Source organism: Tympanuchus pallidicinctus, unplaced genomic scaffold (assembly GCF_026119805.1).
Source record: "Tympanuchus pallidicinctus isolate F22 unplaced genomic scaffold, pur_lepc_1.0 scaffold3, whole genome shotgun sequence".
NCBI lineage: Eukaryota > Metazoa > Chordata > Aves > Galliformes > Phasianidae > Tympanuchus > Tympanuchus pallidicinctus.
This window is the reverse complement of record NW_026294747.1, coordinates 96,570,377-96,588,251: the sequence shown is the minus strand read 5'-3', so window position 1 is coordinate 96,588,251 and position 17,875 is coordinate 96,570,377. Positions and strand designations below refer to the sequence as shown.

The following is a 17,875-nucleotide window of genomic DNA, read 5'->3' as shown; positions in this document are numbered from 1 at the left end:
CAGCTTAGTATAACTTTTGAGATCCAGAACACACGTGATTTTTTTTCTTGAAATTTTTTTTTTCTTCCACACAGGGTTATGAGTGAGTGAGTGCAGCTAATAAATCATGTCTGTTGCTAACTGATCAGACTCAGTTGACATTTGAAAGCCCCAAATCTTCAGATATTCTTTTACATTTGTAAGAAAAGAATGTATTGCAGATGCTGATGGGCCATAAAACCTTCCTGTACAAACTTATTTTCTGCTTCTGTTCTATAACTTCAGTTGAAAGAAAGAAATAGTTTCCTCCCTTACTGCCCTCCACATCTGTCACTAGTTTCAACTTCTAGATACCAACTACTAGTTTCAGCTCTGCTTTGGCTTGTTTAATTCTACCCCTGCACAGCTGTATGTCTGTGTATTCCTTCCACCAGTTTCCACCTTTCATACTCTGTTTCCACATTTGAAATCAGTCATAAGTTGCCTTTTCTTGCATGCTGTCCCATTTTCAGGCCTTCACGACTTCTTGCAAGTTGAATTCTGCTCTCCTGTTCATTGCCTTCCCAGTCTGGCTTTCCTCAGGAGCCTTCATCCATCTGTTGTTGCACTCCAGCTATGCTAGCTGTTCCAGTGTTACTCTGTAATTTCAATGAAGCTCTGACTTGTAAGTCAGCCTATTACTTCCCATACTGTGTGCATTGGTGTGCAAGCACTTGAGATGGGCCCACATCCATCACAAAGTGAATGAGTGCCTTTTCTGTTAAGGATTCTCCATGTCTTCACTGAAATCTGACAGCCTTTCTCTATCAAGCTCTATTCACATGATTGATGGCAAAGATGCTCTTGCCCCACTTGAGCAGGTGGATCCTTGATCCTGAAATGAAGCTGGCTATAGAAATAAAAGTCATGCTGGAAATCAGATGTTGACCATGTGGATGCTTGCAGTCCAACCGGAGCCTTCTGCTTATCTTTGGAAGGACTGAGAATGCCACATGGGCCTTTTCACCCTTGCCTGTGGAGTGCACTATTTACACTAGATTCACTCAACAATAATGATTAGTTTTTTGGAAGTATTGCTGATGACTACATGGGTAAGTAGCAAAGGGTGGTATTTTGAGAGCTGGATAAGCCTTGACAATCTTTCCAAAACATCCTAGATCCCAACATCCAGCAAGCAGCAGACCTGCAAGGACTTGCTGTTGATCTTTAACTATATGCAGTGTGTCATCCCATCCTGCAGTTACTTCATCTCCCACAGATGAGGCTGCTGCTATACCAGCCCCTGGGGAGGAGCACCTGCTGTTCCTTGTGGTGCAGCATCTGGACAGTGACATTCTCCTGATGGAGTTCTTAGGATTTCTAAGAGAAATGTTTTCTGTGAGGAATGATTGTGCCAGCTTATGCTAGGGATTTTGCCATGCAGCGAGTTTTAGGCCACTTGGTATCTATGCCACATGGGCTGCTTTGACATCTGATAGCTACCTCTGTTAACTCAACCCCGGGAGATGATCTGTGCCTGTACTAATGTTTTTAAACTAATAAACTTCACCATCTATTTCTGTTCATGAATATATATATATATATTATATTTATTATAATAATATATATATATATATATATATATATATATATTTATATTGGCTCATTGAGGAACAACCCAATAAAACTTTTTCCAGGTCACGTATTTATATTGATACACATTTCTTTGCCTTACCTTGTAATATTTAATGTGGTACTTGTTAAATGCTGTCATGTAGGGGAAGAAGAATTTTGCTCTTTTCTTCTACTCTGTAGTGTCTGTAGCTCTAATTTGTCATAGGTTGAAACTTCGGTACTCCTTCCTTCTCTAGAAAGAAGTAAGAAGAAAATAAGGAAGTCTTTTTCAGATATATTACCTTCTTGCTGTGTTGGTTGCAAGTATAACTTGTTTCACTTAACAACTCGAGCTCATTGGACAACTGTTTGTACAATCTTAGATTACTGTGTTGTTCCTGTTTGTAGATTCTACAGGATGCAGTGGAATAAAATTGGATTGCAGTCATTTCAGTCCTCAAATAAGAAATATTTTGGTTTTTATGTTGTGTCAGACAAGGAAATTTCGGACCTGGGGCATTCTTGTTCACTTGTTTGTATAGGAGTGTAGCAATAAACATCTGTTTATGCTCATACAACGTTTGGAAGTTTTATTTTTGCACATCTTATAGGTGTAATAATACTTGCTCAGAATTGCCTACTTGTAAATGTTCATCCAGAAGAGCTGTGCTATACCTGTAAACTTTTGTATTCTGACTTATCATTACTATCAAGTTATACTGCATGAAGTGCTCTGATAAGTGCATTGACTCCACTGTACGTAGAATCACAGAATCATAAGGGTTGGAAGGGACCCCTGGAGTTCATCTAGCCCAACCCCCTTGCTAAAGCTGGTTCCCTATAGCGTACTGCATAGGAGAGCTCCCAAGCAGGTTTTGAGCATCTCCAGAGGAGAAGACTCCACAGCCTTTTAGGGCAGGCTGTTCCACTTTGTCACGTTCACATTAAAGAAGTTTTTCTCACTTTTCACAGAACTTCCTCAGTTCCAATCTGTGCCCATTGTTCTGTCATTGGGCACTGATGCAAAAAGCCTGGCCCCATCTGCTTGACTCCCATCCAATTGGGTATTTATAAGCACTGCTGAGATCCTCCCTGTCTCCTCTTCTGGCTGAGCAGTGCCAGGTCTCACAGCGGTTCCTCATAAGGGAGCTTCTTCAGGCCTCTCATCATCTTTGTGGCCCTGTATGTATGTGTTGAGTACATGTATGGATTGAGAACTGGGTGTTCTTTGGTTATCTGAGAGCTCATTTAATTCTGTTAACAAGCTTTGTATTTATTTATAGGTAAAATGAAGTTAATGTTCTGTTTTCCAGAAGATCTGGGAGCTGCTGTGGTTGCTGATGTCTGTTACATGTCATTTCCATGCTACAGCCTTCCTGGTTGAAAAGCTAGGAAGCTTAAAGTCTACAGAGTTTACAAACCTTGAAAACAAAGTAATGGAAGCATAATTAAGAATGGAGTAGGAAGTACTGTGAATTTCTGAAATAGAAAGGGGTGTTGTGAAATCAAGTGAAAGCTGTTCTTATACCTGACTCATTAAGCAACTGTGATATTAGCCCTTGAAGTTAAGGGCAGTTTGACAGGTTGAGGCGTTTCAGGAGCTTGAGTTTCTTCATTGTGAGCCTGAATGGAAAAAAAAACCTCCTGGTTTCATGCAGTAGCCTGATCTACTTTGAACATTAATTTTCTGTCTTGATTATCTCTTCCATATAGGTTTCATAGCAGTCATTCTTGCTTCCATTACAGTTGAAAAGATACTGCTACTTTAAATTTTGATGTGTATTTGCTACTTATTGTGTGGCTACATTGAAACTACCATCTCTATGATTCTTTGTATTTGCTTCACTTGGACACAACTGTAGCTTCTGAGAGATGTTGTCTTTCAGCTAATAACCTGTCCTGCTCTGGTTTTCAGGTGTATTCTCTCAAAGGTTTCTTTTCAGAGAGGTGGTATGTGTTTGCTTTGAGACTCAGGTGGGATGTCTTTATTTAATTTCCAAAGGCTATTAAAATAAGCTTAAGAAGAGCAGGAATGTATTTTGTTAATATGAAGATGATGAATATGTTCCTGATGGAAGAAAGGTTTTGGACCACAGGGTTACAAATTACCATTGGAGTGCTGCTCTGGAACAAACCAAGAGTATATTACACATTTGTGCATTCTTTGAATAATTCGTGAAGTCAAAGAACTGATTGCACATTCTTTAATTAGATTGCTAAACAATAAGGTGGGATTATTATTTAGACTATTGCTAGATTTATTACTTCTTTGTTTCTCTTAAAAAAAAAAAAAGAAGATTAAAAGATTATACTTAAACTGTTTTAGGGATAGTGTGTTTTGTATGCTTTTTCCTCTTTGGCTTGTACCTCACTATTGTGAGGATATACTACTGTGTAAGTGTGTATATTTTGAGTGTAAGCACACACGTTTCTTTCACACGTCAAACGTATTTTGAGGCAGACCTAGTGTATGAAAAAGGAAGTGAGAAACTTTGTAGTGAATAGCTGCAGTTGGTGTTGCTGTTGATGGTAAATTTCTTCATTTTCTGTTTGTCAAGTAACTGCACTCCACCAGCCATGCATTTTAAGACTGTTTATATAAAAACAAACAGATAGCATCAGATGATTGTTATGACTCACTTAAGGAAGTGATAAAACGCAAGAGCAGCAGCAGTCCTTTCCTTTTTCAACCTGATTTTATTAACATCGCTGGGCTTGCCTGCCATTGTCAGATACCAGAAAGGAATTTAAGCAGACATATATTTTTGTCATTAATATTTGGTTGATTTGCAAATAGTTACATAAGTATAGGGTGGAGAGACATTTTTCAGCTTAAATTAAGTGTTCATAAGAGTTACTGGAAAGCTACATTGTAAGCACAAGGAAAATTATTAAAACTTCTCTGAATGGTTTTTTTTTTGTGTGTGTGCGTGCAAATCTTTGAGCTTTCAAAACTGCCATTGTACACATGTCAAAAAAAAGGAAGAATATCAGGCATCTTTTTTTGCTTGGCATCAGTCTTGCCATCTAATTGCTGATGCTATATAAAGAGATTGCAATTTAAATTCTTTAAAAATATAACCAGTTTCAATTTGATGTACTTATTTTGTAATGTACTCTGCTATATTAACTTTGCTTTTACTGTAACATACAACTGTGTATGTGCATATGGGAAGGACAGATGCTCTTGAGTCTTGCTTTATACTCAGATATGTCCAGCTAGTGCTTCAGCTGAAGATCAGTTTATTCAAAAATTGAGAGTGCTTTTCATTAAAGTTACTAGGATGACCATTAATTTAAACTATGTGAAATTACAGATTCAAGCTTCAGAACAGTGGACCCAAAAAAAATTTAGATAAACATCTGATCTCCAAGAAAGAGCAAATTAAATATTGGGAGAGTATTAGCTTAAACTGTTTTTTTTTTTTGGTATGGGATAATACCATGCCCGAATGATTCTCAGTCATTTGTTTGACATGCTTAAATATACTTAAATCAGGAATCCATTTATATGCAATTAAATTTCACAGTTTTGTAACTCAACTTCTGTACAATGCATTCTTGCTTGGTAGGTAGCCAGTTGGTTTGCAGAAATTGAGAAATAAGATGGTAGTATTCTATTTGGTGTTAACAAATGGTGCTACTCTGAGATTTTAAATTCTTGAGCATGAGTAAGTTACTTCTGCTGTGAAGGAGATACAAGTGAAAGCCAAAATACAAATAGAGAGCTGAAGAAACTTCACGTGCCTCAAACCAAAGAAAATATATACTACTTGTATGCTGAGTTTTGAGTGCGTACAATAGGCTAAAAAATTGTTAGATGTCTCAAATTGAGTACTGCTAATTCTACTTTTCCCTGTAGTTCTCTGACTTAAAGCAAACCAAAACAAAGTTTTCCAGTTTTCCCATCTACTCAATGAGAATAATGTGCCGATTTTCAGGGTATCTTAAAGAAGTGAATCCCGTTTCCCAGTTATAAAGGCATAGTGAAGATGAAGAGCTTCAATCTGTAACAGAAAAATATTATCTGTAAATTATAGTCAGCTTGTGCTATTTCTCAGTGTATTAATGTGTAGTTAGTGATACCTGTGCTGTAATGCGGTTGTTTATGGTTCTGTTAGTGAGTAGTAGCGAAATGGTTGAGCCTCTTCTTTCTTTGCATGGAGGTACGACTCACTGCTGAACCCTCAGTCCAGTGTTGGCAGCTGGAAAGATACAATTGCTAGTCTGTATGCTCTGAGGTCTCTTGGCTATGTGGACTGTTCTGTCTGTGTTAGCTAGTCTGTATGTACCAGGCTCTTTGTTACGTATTGAGTTGAGCTGGGCCTGTACATCTTAAAATAAAGGAAAACAGGAAGTTTCAGTGTGCTTTTCTTGTTGCTGTTGGTGCAACTCATAATTTAATTTGATTATGGAATGTTAACTGATCTGAATACAGCAAATAATTTAGAATGTGCTGTTTTGCTAAATAGGGTGACTAATTTGTCTCTGTTACAGTCACTGGTTTGTTATATGACAAGATGCTTACTTTGTTTGCACTGTGGTAGCAGTGGCCCAGGTGTCTGAGTATGATGCGCCAGACCTGGAGACTACGTAAGGTGAGAATTTGTACACTAACAGTAGCTGTCAAACCGGGTGGCCTTCCTCCAGATTATATTATTCTGAAGTGTGTACAAAGCTTGAAGATTTATCTGCTTGTCCATACCAAGCAGCTCTGTGGTTGAGTTTCTTGTGGGGGAGAGGGAGAAGAATAGGTCAAGACTTCAAAATTATATAGTGACGATTAATGCATTCACAGGTAATTAACTTCCTGACAAGAAGCTCAATTTTTTTTTTATTTTTTTTCATTTTTATTTATTTATTTATTTATTTATTTTGCCAGTTACCCTTGGAAAAGGTCTGTAAGAGCTTGATAAGCACTGGTTAGGTGGTTCAGGTCAAGCAATTGGAGCTGCAGTCTGATCTGTTGCCGTAAGAGGCTACTGCAATCAGGGGAAAGTCACAAGTGCTACTTCCAGGTGCTGGGAGACCAGAACCAGGGTGAATTTGGTGGCAGCAGAAGCACCAGGGAACCAGGCAAAGGTGTGCCTGTTTTCAGAAATGGCTGCTAGAGAAAGATGTCACTGTCTCTAGACATAAGTTTGTTTTAGATGCTGTAGAGGTGGCAAGAGATCTAAACAATAGCAGTACAGGTGTCAGAGCAAGCTGCTATGGATGCTGCTGGAAGCCCAAGCTGGGTTCTGGCTTGGGAAGGTAGTGGAACTGAGTGCACAAGGAAGTGACAAAAGGGATGTCTGTATTTGTATTTGTGCTTGTTTCAAGAAGTGTGATGTATGCGTACAGCATGCATGAGTTTTCACTTAAGAATAAATAACACATACTTCCAAGATGAGATATTGGGTCTTGTGACTTTTGCATTGCTACTATTTGTTTTGAAGCCTTGAGGATCAAGATGATAACTGGTGATATGGCACAAGAATGTGAACATTAAGACAACATTATGGTATGGAGAACCTGTTTCTTGCTTCAGTTGTTTGGCAGTATGAAATGGGCTTGGGGCAAAGACAGGATAAACTGCCTTTCTTGTCTCAAGTGTCACTACAAAAATATCCATTTTTTTTTTATTGTGCAAGTTTACTGTTTCGTTTACCGATGATTGATTGTTGTGGGCTCCCCAGTGTAAAAAGGACAGGGAAAAGAGTCCAGCGAAGAGCCATGAAGATGGTAAAGGGCCTGGAGTACCTCCCTTATGAGGAAAGGCTGAACAACCTGGGTGTGTTCAGCCTTGTGAAAAGAAGACTCAGAAGTCTTCTTCTGAGTCAATATCTATAAGTATAGATATTGATCAATATCTATAAGTATCTCAGGTGCGGGAGGCAAATGGACGAGGTCAGACTCTTCAGTGGTGTGTAGTGATAGGACAAGGGGAGAAGGCCACAAACTGGAGCATAGGAAGTTCTTCATAGATGTGCATAAGAAGTTCTTCACACTAAGGGTGATGGAGTACTAGAACAGGTTGCCCAGAGAGGTTGTGGAGTCTCCTTCCCTGGAGATATTCAAGTCTCTCCTGGATGCCTACCTGTGCAACCTGGTCTAGGGAGCCTGCTTTGGCAGTGGGGTTGGATTCAATGATCTCTAGAGGTCCCTTCCAGTTCCTACAGTTCTTTGATTCTGTTATAAACATCTTCTGAATCTGGTAGTATTCCTGAAGCAAAGTACAGGAGGGAAGAGGAGGGAGCAAATTGAGGAACTGTTTTCAATCTCCTGTTGCTTATATAGGAACCATTAAAATAAGATAATGATTGAGGAAGAGACTTGTGAAAAGTGATATCAGGTGATGGGGAGCTTGTGTGTGTGTGTGTCCTTCTGTGGCCCTTCATGAGAGTTCCATGAGAGGCCCTTCATGGTCCTTCTCCAGAGTTCTATGGGAAATTCAGGTGTAACAGCTAGAAACGGAGGTAAGTTTTGGAAAATATCCCTTGGCAAGGGATATTTTCTTACTTTCCCGTTTGTTTTGGTTTCCAGCTTTGGCGTAAAATATCTAATGCTTTTCTTTGTTAGAAAAAACTTTGGCTTTTATCCATAGCCTGATCTGTTGACGGGTGGCCTCAAAGGAATTAGATTGTCACTAAGTGTACTGTTCTTTGTGAGCGAGTCTGTACGCAGCGATGTGAAAAGAGTCCTATGGAATGTTTCCCCTAGAAAATGGTTTGAGACTCCGGAGAAGTTGGTGTTTTCTCCACGTACCTACAAGGATCAGCAGTGACTTGTGTTGCAGCAGTGGAGTTTCCGTTGGTGGCTGCAGACAAATGCCCCTGTGTTTAAGTTGGAAGGAGAGTGCTTGCAGTTCTACTTAGGTGTTGCATACTGCTTTGTATATATCTAAACACTGAGTTCTTTCAAGCTGCACAGAATTAACATGTTACTCTTCTGGTTCACTCTCACATGGGTTGCTAAGCTACTAGTGAAGTGCCTGCTTTATTTCTTTAGCAACTACACAGAGACCCACAGCAGCTTTCCAGTGGCCTGATGTTAAAGAGATAGAAGTGAAAACTGAGCTGTAAAATGATCTCCTGGATGTAAACTTTTCTTCTTCAAAGTTTTGGTTTTCCCTGTTTGGTGCCGTCTGTATTACTGAAGAAAGTGTTTCTAAACCCCTTAGATCCCAATAAATCAGTTTTGTTAGGAGAAATATCAGAAAATTACGAAAACAATCCTGTTTTCCCTTTGTCTTTAGTATTATCTTATTAATGGAGATGTTTCTTCAAAGTTGTTAATAGACTAGATACAATGAAGCAGTGCCAGATTTACTTGCTTTAAACTGAATAATTGGATGTGTTCCTGTATCCAGGACCCTACAAGAGGGGCAGAGCAACGAGCAAGTATTCTTTTCAACTCAGAAAGGGCCACCCAGCGTATAGCTACTGCAGAACTGAGAAGTCTGGAGCATAGCACAATCTGTCTTCCCTTCCAGCTGAGGGTTGGTTTTAAATGATAATTACTTAATTAATACTTTTTTTTTTTTTTTTTAGTTTGTTACTATAGTGGAGAGAGCCTGTACTTCAAGGCCTGCTCACAATGCATTTGTAAAGTGGTCTCTAATTGACAAGTATAGGATGGAAGAGTTATGTTCTTCTTAGATTATCTGTTAGTATCATGCAGATATGAATTGTAACTCCTTTGATTGCTGCCCTTCTTTAGTGGCTTTTTCATCACCTTCATGCTCCTTGATACAGAAATTCTTATGTGAATACTTATGTGTCACAATTTTATTTGTGAGTAACAGAACTACACGTTAGTGGAGGCTTCTGGATTTGATCTCTTTTAGAATATTCTGAGAATCAGCTGTGGATTTTGTTTTCTTGAAAAATATTGATATTTTTCTTCTGTAGTTTCCTAAAGTTCCAGTAAAAACTGCTTGAAGGGAGGATATTTTGTGTTGCATCTTTGTAGCCTTTGGTCCATAAAATCTTGGTGACAAAGATAAGAATCGAGAAAATGTATTTGAGTCAGTGCTTTAGAATGGATATGAAAGGTTAAGAATACTTGATTTTTTAGCAATGTAAGCATAGATGTGTTTCCTGTATTTGTGTTTTCCATTAAATGCATAGTTTGATGAGTGTCTTGATAGGTTTCTGGTCTAGTGAGGTTAATTTGCAACGTCTAGAAAATATTTGAGTAGTTAACTGCATTTTTTTGTTTCTTTGCTTGAGTAAGCTTTTCTGTGGAATATAATACTGCTTTAAAATGCCAATAAGGATGTAGGACTATAAAAGTAGGCAAATGATTATTTAAAGAAAAAGGAAAGGGGTGAGTTCCAGGAAACTTCTGAACTCTCTTCCACCCTCTTCCTCCACCCTTTTTGTTATAAACAATCTGTGAGTGCTGCTAATGGCATCTTCTAAACCTGTGTATCTATCTTTGTCTCCTAATGCTTCTTAATTCTTTCAGAGCTTTTAGCCATAGAGGCTTGCCTTCTAAATTCAAACTAAGATCCAGACTAGAGATGAAGCATGCTGACGTGGTGGTTCTCAGTCCGGCATTGCGGTACAGATAGCTCCATTGTCGATTGCGTTAGTGATGGTGCTGATTAGGAGTGCGTGTGCGTGTATGAATGAGTATAAGCTGCTGGTAACATTACATGCTATTTAAAAAAAAAAAAAGCATTTATCATATGGGGTCAGTCAGAAATTGAAATAAACTTCGAATACACATTATTATTCTTTATATTCCTTTCTTAGTAATACATCTGCTAGTATTGGTTTTTCTTTTTCTTTTTCTTTTTTTTTTTTTTTTTTATGCTCAAGGAAGGAAACTATGAAATTTCTAAAATCTTTTAGAAATCTGTTTTTGAGGAAATGTAAATGGTTCCTAAAGTCAGAGTATGAAATCTACTGCTTTTATTTAAATGAATTGCAGCCCAGACAAAAGCTCTGAAAAGAACACCTAGATCACCAAAAGCTGTGATGTTGTCTTTCCCAAAATATCTAGTTTTCTTCAAGGGTGATTAAAATTTCAGTAAGAAGGTACTGTTTTCTACTAAAGATGAGTGCCATGTTGGTACAACCTCATTTGATTTTGACTACTTAACCAACTTACAGCAACTTAGGCAAAATAACATTGAATAAAAAGAAAAATAGAGTAGGAAGTTGCTTATAATATGGTTATAACCTAGGCAAATGAGTACATTATCATTATAGGCATGGGGATTTGCCCAGAGGGCAGGAATATTCAATTTTCTTTCTGTTTATTTCTCTAATTGTTGATTTTGGCTTTTGGTGGGAAGGTTTCAGTATTTCTACTCTTAACTGTTGTTTCTCCTATATCTCAAATTTCATTTCATATAACTCATTTAATGGAAGTGAAGATTTCTCTGTAAATACCCTTAATAACCCCTTCTGCTCCCACCAATAAAAAAAAGCAAAAACCTAACACCATGGTTAAACATTTACATTGCTATTTGTGCATGTGTAATTAAGTTATCTGGTGGCAGAAATTTGCTTGTTGCAGTGACGTCCCCATGGCTGTAAGCTGTAGTTAACTTTTTCTTTGTATGTCACAGTAAAAGCAGATGTTTGTTTCTGTGCAGATAGATGATTTCTCTACAGATTTGATAGTCCCGGAAATATATTCTTGTTTTGGAGACTTGGTATCTAAGTCATTAGAAAATACCATGCAGTTTTTTTGTTTTATCTGCTCTTCCTTGTCTAATATCTGTAGAAATTTGACTTGGCTATAAAGTGCAGTTGCGATTGTGGGGTTAAACACTTGCATTTTTCCTGATAATATTTAAAAATTCCATAGTGGCTCTAAAATACTGAATTACAGATGCCTGGGCCAAAGTGCTTGAAGCCATTGGATACAGCATATTTGAGTCATGTTGATGGAAGATCTTTTGTGTAGGTCTCCAGTGCGAAGTATGGATTTGATTCATTTCTCTAATGTTTGGTTTACTGTGTGTTTAAGTTAGCATTTTATTTTTCTGACGTTTAATGGGATTGTTCATGTTCATAAGGACATCTTAAAGCTTTCAAAACTCATTTCCAGTTTGGAGAGAGAACGCAGGAGGAGAGTATGTACCAAAGGGTGTAGTTTGACATAGTGAAGCTTTAAGGTTCGTAAGGCTGGATCAGAATTGCCATGATTGCATCTCGGAAAGCATAGGCCTGGAGCAGGCTTGTTCTGAAAGTTCATATTTGCCATATGAGAAAATTGTGTTGGTAAATCACAAGTAGACCTTATGCAAAACTAGATAATAGCCTGTCTTCCAGAAGTCAGAATAAAAACTTGTGTAAATTCTGTTCCATTTTTGAATTTGACTTGAAATCTGTCTTTTTGAAGCCAATATTTTTGCCACTGGGTGGTGGCACAGTAATTAACCTGCATGATACTGTGATCTTACTGCTGTATTAACAAGACAGATAACTTATATTGCTTATCCAAAATGATGAAAAACATTTCTATGTGGTTTGGGTAAATTTTTAAGAAAGCACCTTTTTTTGGTAGTAGGCTGGTTAAAACTCAGTTTAAATGGTAACATTGTCTGAAGTAGAGAATTCCAAGCGTTTGTTAAATCAGATAACAAATAATTTGCCTATTGGATGCATGGACAGTTTTCATTAAGTAGCCACTCAAATCATGAGTTTTCAGTAATAGTCCTACAGTGTTAATTTTTGTTCTTCAAAAGAGTGATGTGTGCATCTGTCTTGGAAACACTGTGTAGATTGGTTTACATGATTACTGAATAAAGAAAAAATAATATTGTAGTTAAGTATTACGAAGTCTAGTTTTAATGATTGCTCTTCAGAAAAAGGGTGGTGTGGATTCAGAAGAGGTGTGGGTTTTCTTTCCTAACTAATTTTCTGGATCTGTCAGATTTTTTCTCTTAAACGTTGTCCATTGAACTGTTGATTTTACCCAAACTAATCAAGAGCTGAGTTGATTTTATCCAACTTTAGGATAGGGCTCCTCTGCAGGGCATGTCCATCTCAGCTGGAAATACCCCCATGGTCCTGTCTTTGCCACCTGGGCCAGACACCGTCCTGATGCCATTGGTGCCAACTTGGCAGCAGTGACTTCACAGCTGAAGTGGCAAAATGTTATTAGGGCTGGCTTTTTGCTGAATACCCTGGCCTGGTATGTTGTTGGCTCCCATGTTTGCCAGCACTATCACAAGAAAGGGAATTACAGTGTTCTGTTACTGTCCTCTTTGCTACTAGGATGCACATGGATTGCTGGAACTGTCACCTCTTTCTTTATCAGAATCTCTAATCATTGCTTTACCTTCATGCTACAGCTTGCTGTACATTGATTTGCAGGTAAAATTGTTCATCAGTGTAAGAGTAAATGTGTTATCAGTGAATTATCACATAGATATTTGTTTGGGATGCAATTATATGAATAAAGACAGGGAAAGCTGAAGGTGAAGAGTTAGGCCTCAGATTCATGGGAGCTGTGAGACTCATGATCTACTTCTATGTCAAGGGAAACGTGTAGGTGAATAATTAGTCAATTTTTACAACATTCCTAGAGTAATATTTTATGTGTTATCTGCTGATGTTTGATCTTGTATGGGAGCTGTTCTATGTGGGTGCACTTCGATTTGATAAAATTTGAGAGTGTCATAACTGAATGCATGGATCCGTCCCTTGTTTTTTTCTTTTCTTGCCTGAGAATTTACAGTCAGGATAAGAATTTGGTTTGCGTGTACTTCAAATAACGTCAGTACAAACCAGTTAATTTTATCTGTCCCATATTATGTTGCTTCATATCTGGACTCATCTAGTGTTCATTCTGTGCCATCTATTACTCTAGGGGATGAATGTTTCATGTTTGTACAAGTGACTATGGAACATAAATATATGAGCTTGGTTAGATTGTCTTAATGGTGTTGAAACAGCTCTGGTTCGTACTTCTTGTAGATTTAGGTGGCGATCTGAGACTACTTTAAGATAAGGAAAACTAGAATATCTGTCAAAAATGTTGCCAAAAGGCCTAGAGACAAACTTATGTAAAACTGACTGTTGAGAGACATGTTGTAGATATACAGGGAGTAGCTTTGAATTTGGAAAGCATCCTCCTGCCAGGAAAAAAAAGAAATAAGAAAAAAGCACTAGCTAGCTCAAAGCTATTTGCATGGTGACCACTTGCTCATACATGTGAAAGCAAAATTCTTGACAGAGTTATGTTTGAACAGGAATTTCTTCCATCAATCTCTACAGGAGGATATTTCTGAGTACAGAAAGTACATACTCTAAAATGTGGCGTAATTTTTTTTTCAACTTCGTGTTGTGTATCCAAATCAGAAATTCAGGATGAGTAACAAAGTAATCTATACGATGGAATGCATAGTAATCTCACCATTGACGTTTATTCAAACTACAACCTTCAGTATTATCCTCTAGGTACTAGAATTGCAGCACTCCCAATGGTGTGTGATTGTGCAACTTTACAAGAGTTCAGCTCTCAGCCTGCGTGATGCCCTGGGTCCCAGTGGCTTACAGCAGCCTGAGAAATCCCAGAGTTCACCAGTAGGGCAGCACACCAGAGAGTATCAGCGCAGAACACTGCTGTGGTTTTGTAAACACACAGATAGTGAGTACGTGCCTATACAAAGTAAAGCAAGCTGACATGCGCTGTGTAGATGCACCTCTTGTGATCTAGCTGTTTTGTGGAAGTTGTGTTCTAAAAAATTCTTGTATGCAGTCAAGCCCTTATTTTTATGAGTGATTTCATTTTGTTAAATGATGAGCCACTGCCTACCACGGGTTCTGTTTTTCCTTGCTAAGAGAATTATGTCTACTAAGAGGAATAATGTATTTAATTGGTATTATAGAGAACTCTGCTTAGTATAGGCTAGTAGGTTCCTGTATAATAAAGAAGCTGAACAAATCCATCTTTAGTGGTACTTGGTACAACTGAAAAGGGAGAGATGATGCTCTTTCAAGTATGGGCTACATTCAAGAAGATTATAGAGTTGACCTTGTATGACTTGTATGATTTCTACAGGGAAGGGCTGAGTTGGATGCAACTCAAAAATCCTATTTCTGAGGGAGAAATTTTTAAAGTAACGATACAAACCTTATCCTAGATGTACCACAGTGTATATGTCACTGTGGCCTCCAACAAGCTCTCAATTTCCTTGTGCCCATATCTATCTGCTAAGTGTGACAGCCATGTGTGAGCCTGTGCTGAGAGCAGAGCCCTGGAGATGAAGCAGAAGCCCTGGATAGCAGGTTGCTGGCGCTGCATGACAGACTGGGCTGGTAACTGCTCTGTCATCTCAAGAGAAAAATTTAGAGGTTAGAAAAGAAGAGTTTGTGGCTATAGTAATAGATGTGGCCTGCTGGTTGATGTATTAATGATAATATGTGATAAGGGATATTTTGATAATTGATCCAGAAGCTGATTGTAACAAGTGACAAGAAATGCACCTTGAACAGGTCTGAAAGTGAAAATTAGGAGGAAAGACTGATGGACAAAATGTTTATGATAGCTACCAAGCCCTCATACACTTAATAAAGAATCATGTGGAACATCAGATATGTGGTTGAAAGGTTGCTGTAGCACAAATAGTTTAGCTCTGAGTTCTCATGCTGTTGTCACTGAACACGTTCAAGGACAGGATAGTTTTGGGTATAGTTGGCTTCAGTTTGTTTCGGAACAGTTCTTTCTGTAGTTAAGCATGTTGAGGCAGTTGCAGTTATGAGTTACTGCATAACTTCCCATCTTAAGTAAAACTTTGGTATTTACTTTTAGGTGAGAGCAGACTTTTATCCACAAAGTATTTTGTTATGAGACTTAAAAGATGAAAACTTGAGTCTGTTTGAAAAAGACCCGTTTAATCTTTACAGCGTTGGGTTTTGAGCATGGCTCTACATGTATGTTGTTTTCTATTTCTTTTTAAAGGAAGAGATATTCGGAGTGTTTTTTTAGTTTGTTCCAAGGCTGAGTGACTGTTAACTGGGAACCATTTGACTACAGACAAAAAATAAAAAATAATTTTTAAAAAAATCAGTAAACTGCTGCAACAGTTTTCTTTTTTTTTTCTTTTTTTTTTTTTTTTCTATTTTTTAATTCCCAAACCAAATAAGTATTCTTTGTGTTTAACAGAATTCCAACAATAAAGGGGTGGCCCAACCCTTCTACTGGCCCAACCACCCCACCTCAAAAAAAAAAAAAAAAAAGTATTCTGCCCCAAAGGAGTAGATGGCTTTTCACATCACCCAGAGGAAACCTACCTTGCACTCTTGGTGGAAATTAAAATAATTTTATTACAGGTTTTTGCTAAGGAAGGCTGCTTTAAAATACAGGAGAGCTACCCCGAAATACAGTTCAGCATAGCCATGTTGCTAGCAGAGCAGCTGAAGGACTGTAGATATCTGCGCTCTATATCCAGGACAGCATAGGTGTGGTTGGGGTGCTCAGCTGAGAAGACCTAACTAGGAGTGAGAATGTCTGCTCCCTTCATTACCTTTGTTCTTCCTATTAAATTGTTCAGTCATCTGTGTAGCAGCAAAGAGGGCCTTTAGCAGCTTGGAGGAGAAAAGGCTTGCGCGCACACACACACACACGTACTTGTTGGTGAACATCTTTTTACTAGAATGGGAGCAAACTGCACGAGGATTTTTTGGTTATCCCTAGTTCATTCTGCAGATTGAGAACATAAGGTTTATGTCAGGAAAAAAAAAACTGCTTTGGAATGAGTGCTCAGTGGAGGGTCGGTGACATGGCTGTAAACGCGCTTAGCTGATGTTTTGACTTCTAGGAACCAAGGTACATTTCATTTCATAGAGCTAAGGAAGACTTGGATCAGCATGGAAATATAACCTTGTAGCTGTCCTCAGCTGTGGCTGCTGCAGAAAATGCAAAGTCCCAAGCTCCATTTCAGCTCCTTTTTTGGTATTCTCTGAGCAGGAATCAGAGACGCACCGCTGTGCTCCTTCTGCTGCCCTGCGACCCTCAGCGTCCTGGGAGATGGGAGGCCTGCGAGGTGTGATTGGCTGCAGACGGGAGCCGTTCCCCTGGGCCCTCCCGTGAGTTGCAGGCGTGAGTTGCAGACGTGCGGCAGTCCTGTACGTGCAGCTGCCTGTGTGAGGCCGCCCAGCTCCGGGAGCGCTGTGCGAGGGCACTGCGGGTAGCATGGAAGGAGCTCCGCCGGGGAAGAGAGTGCAACATGTATGTACACAGCAGTGCGTGGCTCCCGAAGGGTGCGAGTCGGTTTGGGTGCAGGGCTTTGCTCTCTGAGTGCTGTGCGCTATCCTGTTGGTGAAGGAAAGGTCTGATGGGGTAAGACAGACTGGAAGCAGCGGTGCTTCTATGCTGTTGGAGAGATTTCTGTGTAGAGTTGCTGAGGTGTAGTAACTGGCTTAATACTGAAAGAAGGTTTGCTTGTACAAGCACAAGTGCGTACCACCAGATTTTGAGAGTGGATTGTTTTGTGTGTGTTGTTTTGAGTCAGTTTTCCTTAATCTGAAGGTTACCAACTGTGGCTGTGAGTAATTCTGTGCAAGGGTAGCAGGGGAGTTTCTATTCCTGAAATAGTGAATTAATTTTTCCTCTTCATGCCACCACTCCCACCCCTCCTCCTCCCCAAAAATGCCACGGCAGCGAATGCAATGAGTTCTGTTACAAGTCAGATGTTCCTGGGTGTTTTCTTCTGACTTGAGCAGCATGGCTATAAAAATGCATTTGTGGGGATTCCTGCAGTGAAGCAGTGGACATCAATGCCAGCATTATGAACTTTGCTTTGTTCTCATAAAGGCAGTCTTTATCGCTAATATTTACCTGCAGTGCAGCAGGTAATGGGGATTGCTACTTTATAGTTCCCTGGAAACTAACATATATGGGGTGGAATTTTCCAAAGCTGTAAGCCTTTAAAAATCCTTGAATTATTTAATGCAAGTTTTATGAGAAGACTGCTAAATTTTCTGTTTTCCTTTATGAACATAACAAGCATTTCATTTACACGTGTCGGCATACATCTAATTGTGGTGCTTTCGTGCAGCATTTGGTTCCTGATTTGATTGTGGTGCTGCTTTGAACTTGGCACAGGGCTGTCTCAGCGTCCACGTATTGGTAGGGGCAGGCACTGGTTAAAGCTGATGGAAAGCCTGAAGGGTGTGCATACACCAGAATGACTGCACTTTGGCATATTATTGGTATTTACGGATCCTTTCATTATTTGACTGTTGAGCTTTTTAAACTGTAATTTGAGAAATAATTGAACTGAAATGAGCCACGTATTTTTGAATGAAACCCACTGCTGTGAGGCAGTGATAGAATGCACTTTGTAAAATGACAA

At 38.9% G+C, this 17,875-nt stretch overlaps 1 protein-coding gene across 6 annotated transcripts in view; it reads left to right on the top strand.

The window, feature by feature from the left end:
• The window catches only part of SLC4A7 (solute carrier family 4 member 7), an 83,740-nt gene that overhangs the window by 8,008 nt on the left and 57,857 nt on the right, over window positions 1-17,875 (top strand). Inside the window, exon 1 of one of the 6 annotated variants that reach the window (XM_052692219.1) lies at window positions 16,626-16,749. The exons of the other annotated variants lie outside the window; for them this stretch is intronic. Within the exon in view, the coding sequence (XP_052548179.1) occupies window positions 16,714-16,749 (36 nt within the window). The 5' untranslated portion in view covers window positions 16,626-16,713. Of the gene's footprint in view, window positions 1-16,625; window positions 16,750-17,875 lie in introns of those variants that run through there. 6 annotated transcript variants of the gene reach the window in all.